Below are 18,436 nucleotides of genomic sequence, written 5' to 3' on the forward strand. Positions count from 1 at the left end.
CGCTGATGGCGAAGGCGGCGATGAATTCTCATGCGCCGGCGCTTTACTCGCTGGCGGTGATACAGTTCAACGGCAGCGGCGCCTCAAAGAATGACAAGGATCTCCGCGCCGGCGTGGCGCTATGCACGCGTGCTTCGCTTCTCGGCCACATCGACTCGCTCCGGGAGTTAGGCTACTGCCTCCAAGACGGTTACGGTGCGCGCAAGAACGTGGCCGAGGGGCGTCGGTTGCTGGTGGAAGCCCACGCGCGTGAGCTAGCGTTAGTCATACGCGAGGTCACTCGGTCCACCACCCCCTCAAACTCCTCTATGCTGACGTGGCTAACTCGACGGTTACGCAATCTTGCGTGCCATTCAGGGTCGTTTCTTCCGTTACTGGAGGGTTACGGTGGTTACAGCGTAGCTGTTCAACCGGTGAATTGGTTTATGAGGGAGTGGTTTGAGTCCGGTAGAGGGAGGTTGGGTGAGGGGCTGAGGTTGTGCGCGCACGTTGGCTGCGGGCGGCCGGAGACGCGGCCGCATGAGTTCCGGCGCTGTTCGGTTTGCGGGAAGGTGAACTACTGCTCACGGGGGTGCCAGGCGCTTGATTGGAAGCTGCGGCACAAGACGGAGTGCTCCGAGTTTTTACCGTGGGTGGTGGTGGTAGAGAACGACGGTGTTGGTGGTGTTGCTGCAGTTGTTGGCGGAGGTAACGGTGACGTAGTGGCCTAGTGGGTGTAGAACATGTGCGTCGGATGGGGGGAGGGGAGTGGAGATTTAATTTGGTGGAACTGAACCAGAACATAAGAAAGGAAGAGAAACACAGTGGAGACTTAATCGCTGCGTTAGAGACTCAGGTTCGAAGACAAAGATTGAAAGTTTTAATTTCTGGTAAATCCAGACTAACATAGAATAGAAAAAAATTATCTAAAGACAGCTGAAGCCGGGGCCATTTGTGATTCTTGTTAATTTTTTATATTAAGGAAAAAATATGTACACAACATGACACCATAAAGACTTGTTCTAATAGAAACATATATATGGTGGGGATAGAACTCATTGATTATTTGGGTTGCTTACTCATTCTTTGAAGTCAATGACTAATAAAGCCATGTAATTGGGTCTTATAAAAATTGAGCAACAGTGACCCACACTCAAAAACATTTTTTTAATTTGATGCAAACATATTTACATTCCACTCAATATCTTTTCACATGTGATGTGTTGTCCGGTATGACTTATATTTTAATATTCAGTTTAATTTTTAAATAATACTAGTGTATCTTTTCATATCCTATATATAGCATAATATATAAAATTATATAAAATTTTTTATTAAAATTTAAATAAAAATATATATAGTAATTATTATTGTAAATATTTTACAACTCAAAAATATTCAAAATAATTAATATTTGTTTTAATTAATTTGAATTAGTTAAATGATCATTTTATTTGTCCGCTTAAGCAAGTATTTGTAGTTCAAATCTCGCATAGAGACCCTTAATAAATAGAGCATCAATATGTGGTAGATTAGTTTTTGACTTGTCGAATTAGGAAATCCGTAGAAAAAAATTATATTTGTTTTTAAAATAAAATAATTTTTCATTAATAGCAATACTTATGGACTTTTGTTTTTGTTAAAATTTACTTGGGACAATTTTATTTGTTAGTATCGTATTCATTCTGGAAGTCAAAATAATATGATCAACATTGTTATTTGTTAAAACTTCACATTTTATGAAATAATTTTTAAATTTTTAAATTTTTAAATTTTCAAATTCATAAACTTATGTCATTACAAAAGTTATTAGATCAATTAATATTTTCTGGTAACATAGTGTACCGAAATACCATCGTTGAATATTAGTGTGAAGAGAAATCAATGACAACTTTTGTTATTCAATATATAATTTATCCTATTGAAAAATAAATTAATATTTTCTAAACTTGTAAATAGATTTTCTTCTAATTTCTTACACCATTTTATTTGACAATATTTACCATTAAAAAATAGTAAATGACCATAATATCTTATAATATATATGATGCACAAAGTAATTTCTTATCTTAAAATTAATTCTGGTTAGTGAGATAAACTTTAAAATATTTTTTTTATTTTCTTACTCAAATTTAAATTTAAATTTAGAATTGATTAACAACTCATTCTTTTTTTTAATTTTAATAAAAAAATAATTAGATAAATATAAAATATTCGATATTTAATAATTTCAATCATTTAAATTTTAATTACTAAAAATTAGATTAAAAATTAATTATAAACTTAATAATCAATAATATATATATTATGTTAGTACCTAAATAATAATCTCCAACGTATTCATTATTTATTTTTTTTGACAGAATTAATATATAATCTATTGAGAATTGATTTATTATCCAAAATTTTTTTCATAAATTTTATAATAAGCAAAAATAGTGATCTTATTTATTATTATTATTTAATAAATTATTCACAAATTTTAATTATATAATTAACTTAATTAATAACTTTTATTATTACTTTTATACTGAAAAAATATCAATTTCTATTATTTATATATTCTCTTACTACTAATAAATAAATAAGTATTTACACTAATATATTTATTGTCCTAAATGATGACTTAAGTTACTTATTTTGTAGGTTAAATTTATTAAATATCAAGATGAAAAGATTGTTCAATAAATTATATAAATAGTCTTTACAATATATATATATATATATATATATAAATTTCTTTTAATAATTACTCAGTCACAAATATCTATCAAGAACATGAGATTTAAGAACATATAAAGTAAATATAATACCTATAACTTTTACACTACCACAATAAGATGATTATCATAAGTTTTTTTAGCATAAATTAAACAGAAACAACATATAATAATAAAAAAATAATCAAATCCAGAAAAATTATAGAACACCTATCATACACTATGACTGTTAGTAATGAAAAACTTTAACCATTTATTCTTTTGTTAGCTATCTTTTTATCTACTATGCACTTCATCTATGAGTATATTAAAAACTAAACCTATGTTTCAACCTTTCAAAATCCCATATATTCTTGTCAAACACAATATTATCATGCTTCTTTTTTTTTTTGTAAAAACCATTGAATGAAAGAACCGTTGGTAAAAGGATGAGGTTCTCTTATAATATGTATGACTTTTTATGATAATAAAATAAAAATGAAAAGCATGAAATAATATTGTGTATATTTAAGTTAATTTGAATCTTATTTTAATAACCAGATTTATCATAACGTAACTGATACACAATGACAGTTAATACAAATTGGATATGTTTTGAATATGCTATACATTTTATGGTTTTGTACGAAACAATATTAGTTTTAATTTATATATTTATTATTGGGTATTAAAAATAAAAAGTAATTGTATTGTTAGCATTTTTCAAACTTTCCTCAACTCTGACCGTGATTAGACTTGAAAGATCACCTACCTTGTTAAAAATAAATGTAATTCAATCAATTTTCATCTGATAGTACTATAAATTCGCATAATTATAGGAGAACTATACATTCACATAATTATAGGAGAATTAATTTTAGTGAGATAACAATATGGTATTTAGTTACCACATGAGTATTTTTATATATAGAATTATCAATAAATTATGTATGACTTCTTTGTTAGATAAAAGATAACAGATTGACAAAAAAATTAATTACAATAGATATATTCATTTTAAAAAATATTTTTTATGTAATTCTTATAATTTTGTGTGGTAATCTATATATAGAAGACCAGAAGATCATGATTATCTAATAAAATTAATTTTATTTATTGCATTTAATTTGAATAAATAAAAAATCATCTTGTTTTAATTTAGTCCTTAATTCACATGATTTAAATTTAGCTCAATAGATAAAATATCTCAAAAACATATTTTATTCATAGATTTATTATTTTAATGATTAAACAAATAAATTAAAAAAATACTAACAAAGCATTAAAGAAATAAATTAAAAAATACTACCAAATCAAATTGATATAAATTATGTGATATTTAAATATTTAATCAAATCAATTAGTTGATATAGTTAATTTATCATAATAAATTATATTTAATGAGTTAAAAGAAACAAATCGGTAAACACTCTCATAAGCATGTCACGTCAATTCCATCATTAAGTGCGAGAACCTGATTTTTATATAAATAAAATAGATAATTAATAGAATACATGAGAATATGATATGTTATATATTTTAATTATAAAATTGGTACAATATAATAAATTTTTTCTGAATCCTTATTGCTTGTTCGTTGCTAATTTTTACATAATTACTTAATAATTTCCACCTATGAAACTATCAAATATCTAATATTATGATTTAATTAATAAGAATGATGACATTAATATTTTTTATAAGTTTTGTTATTATTTACAGTTACAAAATAGCCATAAATAAATTTATTTACTTAATGAATGTTAATTTTGTTATCAAATTCTATATTACCATTAAAAATTTAAAGTAACTGAGTCTAATTTTTACATTTTGAAATAAATTTATTTAAAAAATTAATATATAAATCACATTATTATTACAAATTATTTTTTTAACATAATTAGTGATGCTTATTTGAACCATTAAATTAGCTTCTAATGATATTAAAGTCAACCTATTTTATTATCTTGTACCTTCAAAGAATTTACACGACTGATATAAAAATATAACAATTGAAAAAAAATATTACAATGGATATATTCATTTTAACAAATATTCTTCTATCTAATACTATAAAAAAAATACGTGGGCTACCTTGAATTGCTACAAGTCAACTTTCATTCACAATAGTAGAATAATTAAATTGAGATATATTCATCAAATAAACAATCAATAAAATATTCATCCGTACTTTCTCATTTTGGGTACATTTATACACAAAAGAAATTATACATATAGAAAAAAAAGAAGAAAAAAAAAGAGTTGAAATAGCAAGAACAATAAAAATTACGATTCTTATAATTTTGTGTGGCCATCTATATATAGTAAACCAAATAACTATGATTATCTAACAAAATTAATATGTAAGAAATGATTTTATTTTAATTTAGTCCTTAATTCACATGATTTAAATGATTTAAATTTAGCTCAGTATATTTGATTTGATTTAATTATTAGTTAAAAATATTTCAGTTGTCTATTTTATTCTTAGATTTATTATTTTAATGACTAATAAATTAATCAAATTAATTAATTAGTACACACAATAAATTTGGTTTAATAAATTAAAAAAATTTTAAAAAATACAAACAAAATATTAAAAATTTAAAATAAATAAATTAGAAAATACTACTAAATTAAATTGATATAAATTATAATAAATTATATGATATTTAAATATCTAATCAAATCAATTAGTTGATATAGTTAGTTTATCATAATAACTTATATTTAATGAGTTAAAAAAAATAAATCGAGAAACACTCTCAAAAGCATGCCACGTCAGCTCTATCATTAAATGTCAGAAATCCAATTTATATATAATAGAATAGATTTTCAATTGAAAAATCAACTTTGTTAAATATATACTAAAATAAATCACTAAAATTAATTAATAGTATATAATGCATTTTAAAATATAAAAATTACATTAAAAATAAAATAATAGAGAGATAATAATTTAAAATTATCTTATTTAATTTAACATTTATAATTTTATTCACAAAGATCCATCTGTTATCCTATTTGCTATTTGGATCTCAAAATTAAGAAAAAAAAAAACAAAAATATACTGAGAACAGTGACAAATCCAAAAAATTTTGACAGTGAAAACAAAATATATATAATATAATAATTTTTACAAAAAAAATATTATGTATACATAAAAATCAGTTATTAAATTATTCATTAATTATTATATAGTTGTATATAAATACATGTATTATTTAATTCATTTTTAATATATATTTTGTATTTCAATACATATACAAATAGTTATTTTTCTATGTACATATCACATAATTAGTCTTTAAAATATCTAATTTAAAAATTAAAACACTAAAATAATAATTTAAATAATAACACATAATTTAAAATTTTATTATTTAGGTTTTATATTTTAAAAAACTTGAGTAATCTTTTTTTTAACAATACAATCGAAATATTTCTCATTTTATATAGAATAATGCTACACATTCAAATTTTTTTTGTTAAACAAGCCCAATCAAATTAATCAAAGATAACAAAAATTAGTTATGACTAGCATTATTCTAAATCTTGGTTAGACTTAGTTCATAAAAAGACTTGAATGTGTAGTATTACTCTTGTATATATATAGCGACACTTTTTTAAGCGGACGAGTGAGCTGACTACTCGACCAACCCAAGTTGGTTACTTCTCATGCAATTAGAAGCCAACTCTTATTGAGATTCATAGTTGAGAAAGTTCTTTCAATTAATGTAGTTGTTACGAAAAAAATGTAAAACTAATATAAAAAAAGATAAATAATACTTTTTCGAGTCGATTTCTAAAAAAAGAAACATAAATTTCATTTAAATTGAAAATTGATCATTCTAATGATATCTAATATAAAATTTTTAAATTGATTATGAAGTACCAAAAATTGAATAAAAAGTTATTGTGGGGTCAAATTTAATAATTTAGTGGGATAAATAAATATTATTATCATATACTACTAAAAAAAATTTCAAATTGTAGTGGGGTCTTGCCCCCACAACCACACACGTACATCCGTCCTTAATTACAACTGTTATTTTGGATGATCATTCAAACATTCACAATCAATAGATAAGGTAGTTATTTTTATTAATGTGACGTTACGTGATTGGATATAAATAGTTTTATATTGACAGTATATCAAACTTAAATTCTATATTTATACAAAAATATATAGTGATTAATTTTAATATACAAATAATATTTTGTTAAAAAATATATTATAAAAATTAAAAATAGTTTATTTTGCAAGAGGGCTAGGCATGGCATTGGATATCCATGGTGGCGGGAATTCTCTCTGATTTTTCGTTCTCGCTTAGGAAATTGTCTCCAACTTTTATTCTCGTTACGGATTTTTATTTATTTTCCTCCGTAGGAGAAGCAGATATCCACAGGGTATCTCTAAATATTAAATTTTAAAAATAAAAAATTAAAATTATGATAAAATTTTATACAATTTAATTAAATTGTATCAAATTAAAGACAATTCAAACATATTAAACATAATATAATAACATAAGAAAGTTTTCAAGTACCAGTACATCAGTATTTCAGTGATTTTTAACCGTTGATCTTAATTATATATATAATTGTTCGGTTGCTCGGGTACCAGATGGTTCATGAAGATCCCTCGGATGGTAAGGTGGGGTTTCTGTCTGGTTTCGGGTCGTGGAGAGAAAGGCTGGAGCAGCCGACTTCCCGAGTTCTTCGGGCACGGGGTGGTGTCACCTGCAAAGACACTCCGACCCTCAAGTCAGTCAGGTGTGCAGGCGAGAAAAGTGTGAAATGTTGTTAGTGACGTACCTGGGGGGAGGGTCTGTGTAATGTTGTTAATGACGTACTTGGGGGGAAGGGTAGGACTCTCCCCATATATATTGTGTCAGAGGTGGGGCCCGCACGGGCAGACCCACCTTCCACGAAGCTTCCCCTTGCTAGCTGTTGCTAGGTGAGCTGGCACCCAAGAGGGGAGGTGCATGGGCCAAGGATTGGGCGCGTGGTACACCGTGGGGTGGTCGTCCGGACCCGGCAAAGGTGCGTACGGGTCGGGTCGGTTATGAAGCCAGCCGGGCTAGACCGCAACAGTGCCCTCAACACGCCAGCTGGGGCCACAAGCGCCGTGGGTGTCGCGTTCTGCTTCTCATTATATGCGATGTCGGTTGGTTGGTTTGTCGTGGCAGGGATGCGTCTCTTGGGCGCGTGGGTTTCTTTTTTGCAGGGGTGCGCTGCTTCTCGCCTCGTTTCTCGCGCTGCAGGGGTCCCTTTTCTATCGCCATTTCTTGGGTTGATTGCATTAGTTCTTCTTGCTTCTCCAGATCAACACAATCGTTTTGGTAAGCTTCATTTCCTGTCTTTTAATCCCTGTGATTTTACCTTATTGTTTATGACTTTCATATCCTTGCTTTGCTTCCGTGTGCATGCTGTTTCTGTATATCGAGCGTTGTTGGCATTTAGATAGGCATGTTAGAGGGGTTACCATTCCATTAGGATTTACTCTGGCAATAGATTTTGCTCCTTGTTTGATTGTAGTCATAGAGTAGGCGAGATGTAGTTTCTGGGCTAGCTCCAATCTCCCGATCACTTAGACTAACTGAGTGGTGCCCCCACTGTAGGTATGGTCCAGCGCCCTATTACTCGGGTTCCTTACGACCGGTACGCCTGGGTAACGTCGGACGTAAAAGACTCCCCCAACCAAATGGGCGAAGAGGAGCTCACCGAGTTCCGAGAAGCCGAGTATCTGTGTGGCGGGACCGACGAGGAGGCCAACTATGTGGTCTACGTCCCCGCTCCTCACGAGCGGATATATGAGCTTAACCTACACTCCCCCCAGATTGCCGATTGGATCTGGTTCTATAAGGCCATGTTTACCCAATTGGGGGTTCGCATCCCCTTCTCCCCTTTTCAGATGGCGTTGCTCAATAGGTGTAACGTAGCGTCGTCTCAATTACATCCGAACAGTTGGGCTTCCATCCGCTGTTTCGAGATGGTGTGCGAGTATCTAGACCTGTCGGTCACCGTGGAGGTTTTTATTTATCTTTTTACCTTAACAAACCCTTCGAAGGAAGGAAAAGCCAAGAAGGGGTTTATGTCGTTCCGATCTGCTCAAGGTCGGTGGATATTCGGTTTGTTCGAGGATTCATATCATAGATTCAAGGACAAATACTTTAAGGTTCGTCCCACTAAAGGTCGGCATCCCTTCTGGCTGTCGTTGGAAGGGGAAAGGCGCATCCTGACCTATTGGAGTTTTGGGGCGGGGTCCAATGCCTTCACTAAGGTGTCCTACAAAGGGTTGTCCTCCCAAAATAAGAGAATTGTCGACGTGTTGTTAGCCGTCTTTTCATAAAATCACGTTAACCCCCACCTCCTCATGGGTGATCAGGAGGTCACTAGGAATTATATTTGTGAGTGGCTTTATCTTCACTTTTTTGTTTTTCTGCTTCTTTAATTTGCTGTGCCGACTTCACGACTAACAGATTTTACTGTTTTGTTGTAATGGAAATGTCTGCCAAAGTGACTAGCCTCGAGAATTTATATAACACCTTTCTGGCTAGCGACAGCGATGAGAAAACGGCTGACGGGAAGCAGGAGGCTCCACCCAAAATAACGAGAATCAGGTGGTGCCTCCCCCCATGCTATCGAGGTGTCGGCCTAAAATGCTGACGAAGCGCATGTCTCTCCCGTCCAAGGTGAGGTGGTTGGTACTAGCGAGGGCTCGACCTCCAATCCACAGTTTGAGGATGATGTGATGGTTGTAAGCAACCCAAAGAGGTAGAGGTCGTCTTCTAGCCCTGAAGAGGTTCTTACCGTTATGGAAAGGAATTTCGATGCCTGAAACTTCATAGATTCTCACCTGCTTCCTGGCACGGAAGAATATTTCCATAGCTCCGACCTCCCTGTGCAGGCGAGGTAGATGTACTGCAGTCTTCTTCACGGCGCTGCCATACCAAGGAAGGCTGAGTTTGCCCTGTCAGAAATGTAGTTAGTGCAGAGAAAACCCGAGTCTTCTGTTCAAGCTAATAATAAATTCAAGGTGGAAGTTGAAACACTCCAGGAGCAGTCGTCCAACGCAGATAAGAAGCTTAAAACTACCGAGGAGAAGGCCACAGTTGCTGAAGGAAAATTAAAGACTTCTGATGCAGCCATTTCCCGTCTAACCGAGCGAGAGCTGGCTTTGGAGGGCCAACTCAATGCTGCTCATGGTCGAGTGGTTGCTTCAGAGAAGGAACACGATGAGGCCATCTCGTTGGCTAACACTGCTCAAACGGAAGCTGCCGAATTTAAGAGGAAATACAAGGAGACCATGAAATAGGGTAAGAGTGCCATACTGATAACTGAAGAAGCCCTTAAAGCCCAAGTGAAGCTCGTGGCTCCTGACTTCGACACATCGGCGATCGGGGTCCTTAAGACCATTAAGGATGGCAAGATTATCGATATGCCAAAGAAGTGATCTCTGTACTCTTGTATGAATTTTGTAATTTTATGGCTTTGTGGATTTTGTTGTGTAGTTTTTTGAACTTTGTCGTTTTACGCTCTAGACCTTGTAGTTCTAAATACAGTAGCCGTTTGGTTGGCTTATGACAGTTATTTTTTCCTTGATTAGTCGGTAATGTGCTCTCGTTCTATTATGTTACTGTTTTGTTGATGTTGGTAACTTGACGAAGCCGAGCCGTGGCTTCGTCGTTGCTGTAGCCGTTTATTATGGTCTTAATTTTGGTGATTCCCAGGGTGATCAGTCCCGGGCTACCGTTTTATCGACGCTTTTATTACTTATCATAAGAAAATTGTTAACATGGGATATAAAAAAGGAAAAATGAATTTAATCACAAGTGAACATTAATCGGCAGTTGGTTAGGCTTATAGCGACAATAAGTATTTGACAAAGTAAATTACTTACTGGTAAAGCAACTTGGGTCTTACTAAGCCTGGAAAGTCGCCTATTCGGGGCACTTGGCCTAAGAATAAAATCTTCTTAAGTTGCCCGCATTCCACGTTCTCGGGACTTCCTTGCCGTCGAGTCTTTCCAACTTGTAGGCACCCTTACCAATCACCTCTTTCACCCTGTAAAGGCCTTCCCATTTAGCCGTCAGCTTTCCTTCCCCGGGGGTCGGGTCCCCAATATCATTGTGCCTATGGACCAGGTCATCCCGCTCGAACTCTCTCTTGAGCACCTTGGCATTGTAGCTGATGAGCGGATAATTTATACGCTTTTTGGCATTGTTTTTAGGTAGTTTTTAGTAGGATCTAGCTACTTTTAGGGATGTTTTTATTAGTTTTTTTTGCAAAATTCACATTTCTGGACTTTACTATGACTTTGTGTGTTTTTCTGTAATTTCAGGTATTTTTTGGTTGAAATTGAGGGACCTGAGCAAAAATCTGATAGGAGGCTGACAAAGGACTGTTGATGCTGTTGGATTTTGACCTCCCTGTACTCGAAATGGATTTTCTGGAACTACAGAATTTCAAATGGCGCGCTCTCAACTGCGTTAGAAAGTAGACATCCAGGGCTTTCCATACTTTATTCGAGTTTAGACGACGCAAACTGGCGTTCAACGCCAGTTCCATGCTGCATTCTGGAGTAAAACGCCAGAAACACGTCACAAACCAGAATTAAACGCCAAAAACACGTTACAACTCAGCGTTTAAACCCCAAGAGAAGCCTCTGCATGTGTAAAGCTCAAGCTCAGCCCAAGCACACACCAAGTGGGCCCCTGAAGTGGATTTCTGCACTAAGACTTATTTCTGTAAACTCTAGTAACTAGTTTAGTATAAATAGAACTTTTTACTATTGTACTAGGGGTCTTATCTTTTGATCATCTTTTGATCTCTTGATCATGTTTTGGGAGCTGGCCATTTGGCCATGCCTGGACCTCTATCACTTATATATTTTCAACGGTGGAGTTTCTACACACCATAGATTAAGGTGTGAAGCTCTGCTGTACCTCGAGTTTTAATGCAAAGTACTACTATTTTCTATTCAATTCGCGCTTATTCTTGTTCTAAGATATCACTCGTACTTCAACCCGATGGATGTGATGATCCGTGACACTCATCATCATCCGTCTTTATGAACGCGTGCTTGACAACCACTTCCGTTCTACAAGCGAGAGCTAGAGTGTGTATCTCTTGGATTCCTTAATCAGAATCTTCGTGGTATAAGCTAGAATCCATTGGCAACATTCTTGAGAATCCGGAAAGTCTAAACCTTGTCTGTGGTATTCCGAGTAGGATTCAGGGATTGAATGACAGTGACGAGCTTCAAACTCGCGAGTGTTGGGCGTAGTGACAGACACAAAAGGATCAATGGATCCTATTCCGACATGATCGAGAATCGACAGATGATTAGCCATGTTGTGACAGAGCATTTGGACCATTTTCACTGAGAGGATGAGAAGTAGCCATTGACAACGGTGACGTCCTACATACAGCTTGCCATGGAAAGGAGTAAGAATGACTGGATGAAGCAGTAGGAAAGCAGAGATTCAAAAGGAACACAGCCTCTTCATGCACTTATCTGAAATTTCCACCAATGAATTACATAAGTATCTCTATCTTTATTTTATGCTTTAATTATTCTTATATTCGAAAACCATTATAACCATTTGAATCCGCCTAACTGAGATTTACAAGATGACTATAGCTTGCTTCATACCAACAATCTCCGTGGGATCGACCCTTACTCACGTAAGGTATTACTTGGACAACCCAGTGCACTTGCTGGTTAGTTGTGCGAAGTTGTGACAAAGTGTGATTCACGTTTGAGAGCTCCAAGTCTATTGGCACCATTGTTGATGATCACAATTTCGTGCACCAAGTTTTTTGCGCCGTTGCCGGGGATTGTTTGAGTTTGGACAACTGATGGTTCATTTTGTTGCTCAGATTAGGTAATTTTCTTTTCAAAAAGTTCTCAAAAATCTTTCAAAATTTTTTTCTTTGTTTTCGTTTTTCAAGAAAATAAATTTCAAAAAATCCAAAAAATTAATAAAATCATAAAAACCAAAAATATTTTGTGTTTCTTGTTTGAGTCTTGAGTCAATTTTTAAGTTTGGTGTCAATTGCATGTTTTAAAAAACTTTTGTATTTTTCGAAAATTCATGCATGTGTTCTTCATTATCTTCAAGTTGTTCTTGACAAGTCTTCTTGTTTGATCTTCATATTTTCTTGTTTTGTGTCTTTTGTTGTTTTTCATATGCATTTTTGCATTCATAATATCTAAACATGAAAAATTTCTAAGTTTGGTGTCTTGCATGTTTTTCTTTTCTTGAAAATTTTTCAAAAATAAGTCTTGGTGTTCATCTTGATCTTCATAATGTTCTTGGTGTTCATCTTGACATTCATAGTGTTCTTGCATCATCATGTGTTTTGATTCAAAGTTTTTATGTTGTGAGTCATTTTTGTGTTTTTCTATCTCATCATTAAAAATTCAAAAATAAAAATATCTTTTTCTTATTTTACTCATAAATTTCGAAATCTTTGGGTTGACTTAGTCAAAAAATTTTAAAAATAAGTAGTTTCTTGTTAGTCAAGTCAATATTTCAATTTTAAAAATTTTATATTTTCAAAATCTTTTTCAAAAATCAAATCTTTTTCATTTTTTATTATTTTCAAAAATTTTTAAAATTTATTTTCAAAATCTTTTTCTTATCTTTACTTCATATTTTCGAAAACTTTAGTAACAATTAATGTGATTGATTCAAAAATTTGAAGTTTGTTACTTTCTTGTTAAGAAAGGTTCAATCTTTAAATTCTAGAATCATATCTTTTAGTTTCTTGTTAGTCAAGTAATCAAATTTTAATTTTAAAAATCAAATCTTTTCTAAAATATCTTTTTCAATCATATCTTTTCAAAATATCTTTTTTAAATCATATCTTTTTCAAAATCAATTTTAAAATATCTTCTAACTTCTTATCTTTTCAAAATTGATTTTCAAATCTTTTTCAACTAACTAATTGACTTTTTGTTTGTTTCTTATCTTTTTCAAAACTACCTAACTACTTTTCTCTCTCTAATTTTCGAAAATTCCTTCCTCTTTTTCAAAATTCTTTTAATTAACTAATTGTTTCAAATTTTAATTTTAATTATATTTCTTCTCTTAATTTTTTGTGAATCACTAACTATTTTTCAAAAATAATTTTCGAAATTCTCTCCCTCTCATCTCTTTCTATTTATTTTATTTATTTACTAACACTTCTCTTCATCTTAAAATTCGAACCCTCTCTTCTCTTATGTGTTCAAATTTTTCTCTTCTTCATTCTTATTCCTCTTTTCTTCTACTCACATAAAGGAATTTCTATACTGTGACATAGAGGATTCCTCTTCTTTTCTGTTCTCTTCTTTTTCATATGAGCAGGAGCAAGGACAAGGACATTCTTGTTGAAGCAGATCCTGAACCTGAAAGGACTCTGAAGAAGAAGCTAAGAGAAGCTAAAGCACAACAATCCAGAGAAAACCTTATAGAGAATCTCGAAAAAGAAAGAGACATGGCCGAACCCAATAACAATGGTGGAGGCGCAAGGAGGATGCTTGGTGATTACACTACATCTACTTCCAACTTTTATAGAAGAAGCATCTCAATCCCTGCCATTGGAGCAAACAATTTTGAGCTGAAGCCTCAACTAGTTGCTCTAATGCAACAGAATTGCAAGTTTCATGGACTTCCATAAGAAGATCCCTATCAGTTTTTAACTGAATTCTTGCAGATCTGTGATACTGTTAAGACTAATGGAGTAGATCCTGAAGTCTACAGGCTCATGGTTTTCCCTTTTGCTGTAAGAGACAGGACTAGAACATGGTTGGACTCACAACCTAAAGATAGCCTGGACTCTTGGGATAAGCTGGTCACGGCCTTCCTGGACAAGTTCTTTCCTCCTCAAAAGCTGAGCAAGCTTAGAGTGGATGTTCAGACCTTCAAGCAAAAAGATGGTGAATCCCTCTATGAAGCTTGGAAAAGATACAAGCAGTTGACCAAAAAGTGTCCTTCTGGCATGCTTTCAGAGTGGACCATTTTAGATATATTCTATGATGGTCTATCTGAGCTTTCTAAGATATCACTGGACCATTCTACAGGTGGATCCATTCACCTAAAGAAAACGCCTGCAGAAGCTCAAGAACTCATTGACATGGTTGCAAATAACCAGTTCATGTACACTTCTGAAAGGAATCTTATGAATAATGGGACACGTCAGAGAAAGGGAGTTCTTGAAATTAATACTCTGAATGCCATATTGGCTCAGAAAAAATGTTTTCTCAGCAAGTCAACATGATTTCTCAGAGTCTGAATGGATGGCAAAATGCATCCAACAGTACTAAAGAGGCATCTTCTGAAGAAGAAGCTTATGATCCTGAGAACCCTGCAATGGCAGAGGTGAATTATATGGGTGAATCCTATAGAAACACCTATAATTTCTCATAGGAAAATCATCCAAATTTCTCATGGAAGGATCAACAAAAGCCTCAACAAGGCTTTAATAATGGTAGAAGAAACATGTTTAGCAATGGCAAGCCTTTTCCATCATCTTTTCAGCAACAGACAGAAAATTCTAAGCAGAGCCCCTCTAGCTTAGCAAACATAGTCTCTGATCTATCTAAGGCCACTTTAAGTTTCATGAGTGAAACAAGGTCCTCCATTAGAAATTTGGAGGCACAAGTGGGTCAGCTGAGTAAGAAAATCACTGAAACCCCTCCTAGTACTCTCCCAAGCAATACAGAAGAGAATCCAAAAAGAGAGTGCAAGGCCATTGATATAATCAAAATGGCCGAATGCACAAAGGAGGAGAAGGAGTGAATCCCAGTGAGGAATACCTCCTGGGACGCCCTCTGAACAAAAAGGAGTTCCAAAATGAGGAACCTAAGGAATCTGAGGCTCTCCTAGAGACCATAGAGATTCCATTGAACCTCTTTTTACCATTCATGAGCTCTGAGAACTATTCTTCCTCTGAAGAGGATGAAGATGTAACTGAAGAGCAAGTTGCTCAATATCTAGGAGCCATCATGAAGCTGAATGCCAAGTTGTTTGGTAATGAGACTTGGGAAGGTGAATCCCCCTTGCTCATTAGTGAACTAGAAACATGGGTTCAGTAAACTCTACCTCAAAAGAAACAAGATCCTGGTAAATTCTTAATATCCTGTACCATAGGCACCATAACCTTTGAGAAGGCTCTATGTGACCTGTGGTCAGGTATAAATCTTATGCCAATCTCTGTAATGGAGAAGTTGGGGATCTTTGAGGTACAAGCTGCAAGAATCTCATTAGAGATGACAGACAAGTCAATAAAACAAGCTTATGGATTGGTAGAGGACGTGTTGGTAAAGGTTAAAGGCCTTTACATCCCTACTGATTTCATAATCTTAGACACTGGGAAGAATGAGAATGAATCCATCATTCTTGGAAGACCCTTCCTAGCCACAGCAAGAGCTGTGATTGATGTTGACAGAGGAGAGCTAGTCCTTCAATTGAATGGAGACTACCTTATGTTTAAAGCTCAAGGATCTTCCTCTGCCACCATGGAAAAGAGGCACGATAAGCTTCTCTCAATACAGAGTCAAACAAAGCCCCCACAATCAAACTCTAAGTTTGGTGTAAGGAGACCACAACCAAACTCTAAGTTTAGTGTTGAACCCCCACATTCAAACTCTAAGTTTGGTGTTAGGAGGTCCCAACAATGCTATGATGATCTGTGAAGCTCCATGTAAGCTCACCGTCAAGCTATTGACATTAAAGAAGCGCTTATTGGGAGGCAACCCAATTTTTATTTATCTATATTTCTATTGTTCTTTTATGTTTTATTAGGTTTATGATCATGTGGAGTCACAAAACAATTGCAAAAATTAAAAACAGAACTAAAAACAATAGAAGAAAAAACACACGCTGGAGGAAGAGCTTACTGGCGTTTAAACGCGAGTAAGGAGCATCTGGCTGGCGTTCAACGCCAGAACAGAGCATGAAGCTGGCATTGAATGCCCGAAACAAGCAGCAGTTTGGCGTTTAAATGCCAGAATTACACCCTGAGGAGAGCTGGCGTTAAACGCCAGAAACAAGCATGGAAGTGGCGTACAACGCCAAAAACATGCTGCAGATTGGCGTTGAATGCCCAAAACAAGCATGGAAGTGGCGTTTAACGCCAGAAACATGCTACAGTTTGGCATTAAACGCCAGGATTGCATGCAGAGTGTGTTTTACACGCCTAATTGGTGTAGGGATGATAAATCCTTGACACCTCAGGATCTGTAGACCCCACAGGATCACCTCAGAATCTGTGGACCCACAGGATCCCCACCTATCTTCTCCCTCTCTCTCTCACACCTTTTCATAACACTCTTCCCCAAACATCATTCACCAATCACCTCAATCACTCTTCCCCATCACCTCTTCACCACTCACATCCATCTATTCTTCCTCATAAACCCCACCTACCTTCAAATTCAAAATCTCTTTCCCACCCAAACCCACCCTACATGACCAAACCATAAACCCCTCTCCCTCCACTATATAAACCTCTCCATACTTCTTTATTTTCACACAACACTACCCTCTCTTCTCCCCCTTGGCCGAAACATACGCCACTCTCCCTATCCTCAATCTCTTCTTCATCATCATCTATTTCTTCTTCTTTTGCTCGAGGACAAGCAACATTCTAATTTTGGTGTGGTAAAAGCATAGTTTTTTTGTTTTTCTATAACCATTGATGGCACCTAAGGCCAGAGAAACCTCTAGAAAGAGGAAAGGGAAGACAAAAGCTTCCACCTCTGAGTCATGGGAGATGGAGAGATTCATCTCTAAATCCCATCAAGACCACTTCTATGAAATTATGGCTAAGAAGAAGGTGATCCCTGAGGTCCCTTTCATGCTCAAGAAAAATGAGTATCGAGAGATCTGACATGAGATCCAAAGAAGAGGTTGGGAAGTTCTTACCAACCCCATTCAACAAGTCAGAATCTTAATGGTTCAAGAGTTCTATGCCAATGCATGGATCACTAGGAACCATGATCAAAGTATGAACCCGAATCCAAAGAACTATCTTACAATGGTTCGGGGGAAATGCTTAGATTTCAGTCCGGAGAACGTAAGGTTGGCGTTCAACTTGCCTATGATGCAAGAAGATGCACGCCCTTACACTAGAAGGGTCAACCTTGATCAAAGGTTGGACCAAGTTCTCATGGACATATGTGTGGAAGGAGCTCAATGGAAAAGAGATTCAAAGGGCAAGCCGGTTCAATTAAGAAGACTGGACCTTAAGCCTGTGGCTAGAAGATGGTTGGAGTTCATCCAACGCTCCATCATCCCCACTAGCAACCGATTCAAAGTAACTGTGGATCGGGCCATCATGATCCATAGCATCATGATTGGAGAGGAAGTAGAAGCTCATGAAGTCATCTCTCTAGAACTCTACAAAGTAGCTGAAAAGCCCTCCACCTTGGCAAGGCTAGCTTTTCCTCATCTCATTTGCCATCTATGCTCTTAGATGGAGTTGTCATAGAAGGAGACATCCTCATTGAAGAGGACAAGTCCATCACTAAGAAGAGGATGGAGCAAACAAGAGAGCCCATTCATGGATCTCAAGAGACGCATGAGGAAGCTCATCATCAAGAAATCCCTGAGATGCCTCAAGGGATGCACTTTCCTCCAAACAACTATTGGGAACAACTCAACACTTCTCTAGAAGACTTGAGTTATAACATGAACCAATTAAGGGTGGAACACCAAGAACACTCCATCATTCTCAATGAGATTAGAGAAGATCAAAGAGCT

At 34.8% G+C, this 18,436-nt stretch overlaps 1 protein-coding gene and 1 non-coding gene across 2 annotated transcripts; one reads left to right on the top strand and one right to left on the bottom strand.

Annotated features, from left to right (window-relative positions):
• Positions 1-5: 5 nt before the first annotated feature.
• On the top strand, positions 6-1,176 carry LOC107489850 (F-box protein At5g50450-like). The gene has a single exon (XM_016110622.3). The coding sequence runs from the start codon at positions 6-8 to the stop codon at positions 708-710; it is 705 nt and encodes a 234-aa protein (XP_015966108.2). The 3' UTR covers positions 711-1,176.
• A 13,394-nt stretch (positions 1,177-14,570) lies between these two features.
• Positions 14,571-14,674, bottom strand: LOC127742902 (small nucleolar RNA R71). Its single transcript, XR_008004257.1, has one exon. It is a non-coding gene; the product is annotated as a small nucleolar RNA R71 (small nucleolar RNA).
• Between the last annotated feature and the right edge of the window lie 3,762 nt (positions 14,675-18,436).

The sequence above is a fragment of the Arachis duranensis genome, chromosome 1 (genome assembly GCF_000817695.3).
Source record: "Arachis duranensis cultivar V14167 chromosome 1, aradu.V14167.gnm2.J7QH, whole genome shotgun sequence".
In the NCBI taxonomy this organism is placed as follows: Eukaryota; Viridiplantae; Streptophyta; class Magnoliopsida; order Fabales; family Fabaceae; genus Arachis; species Arachis duranensis.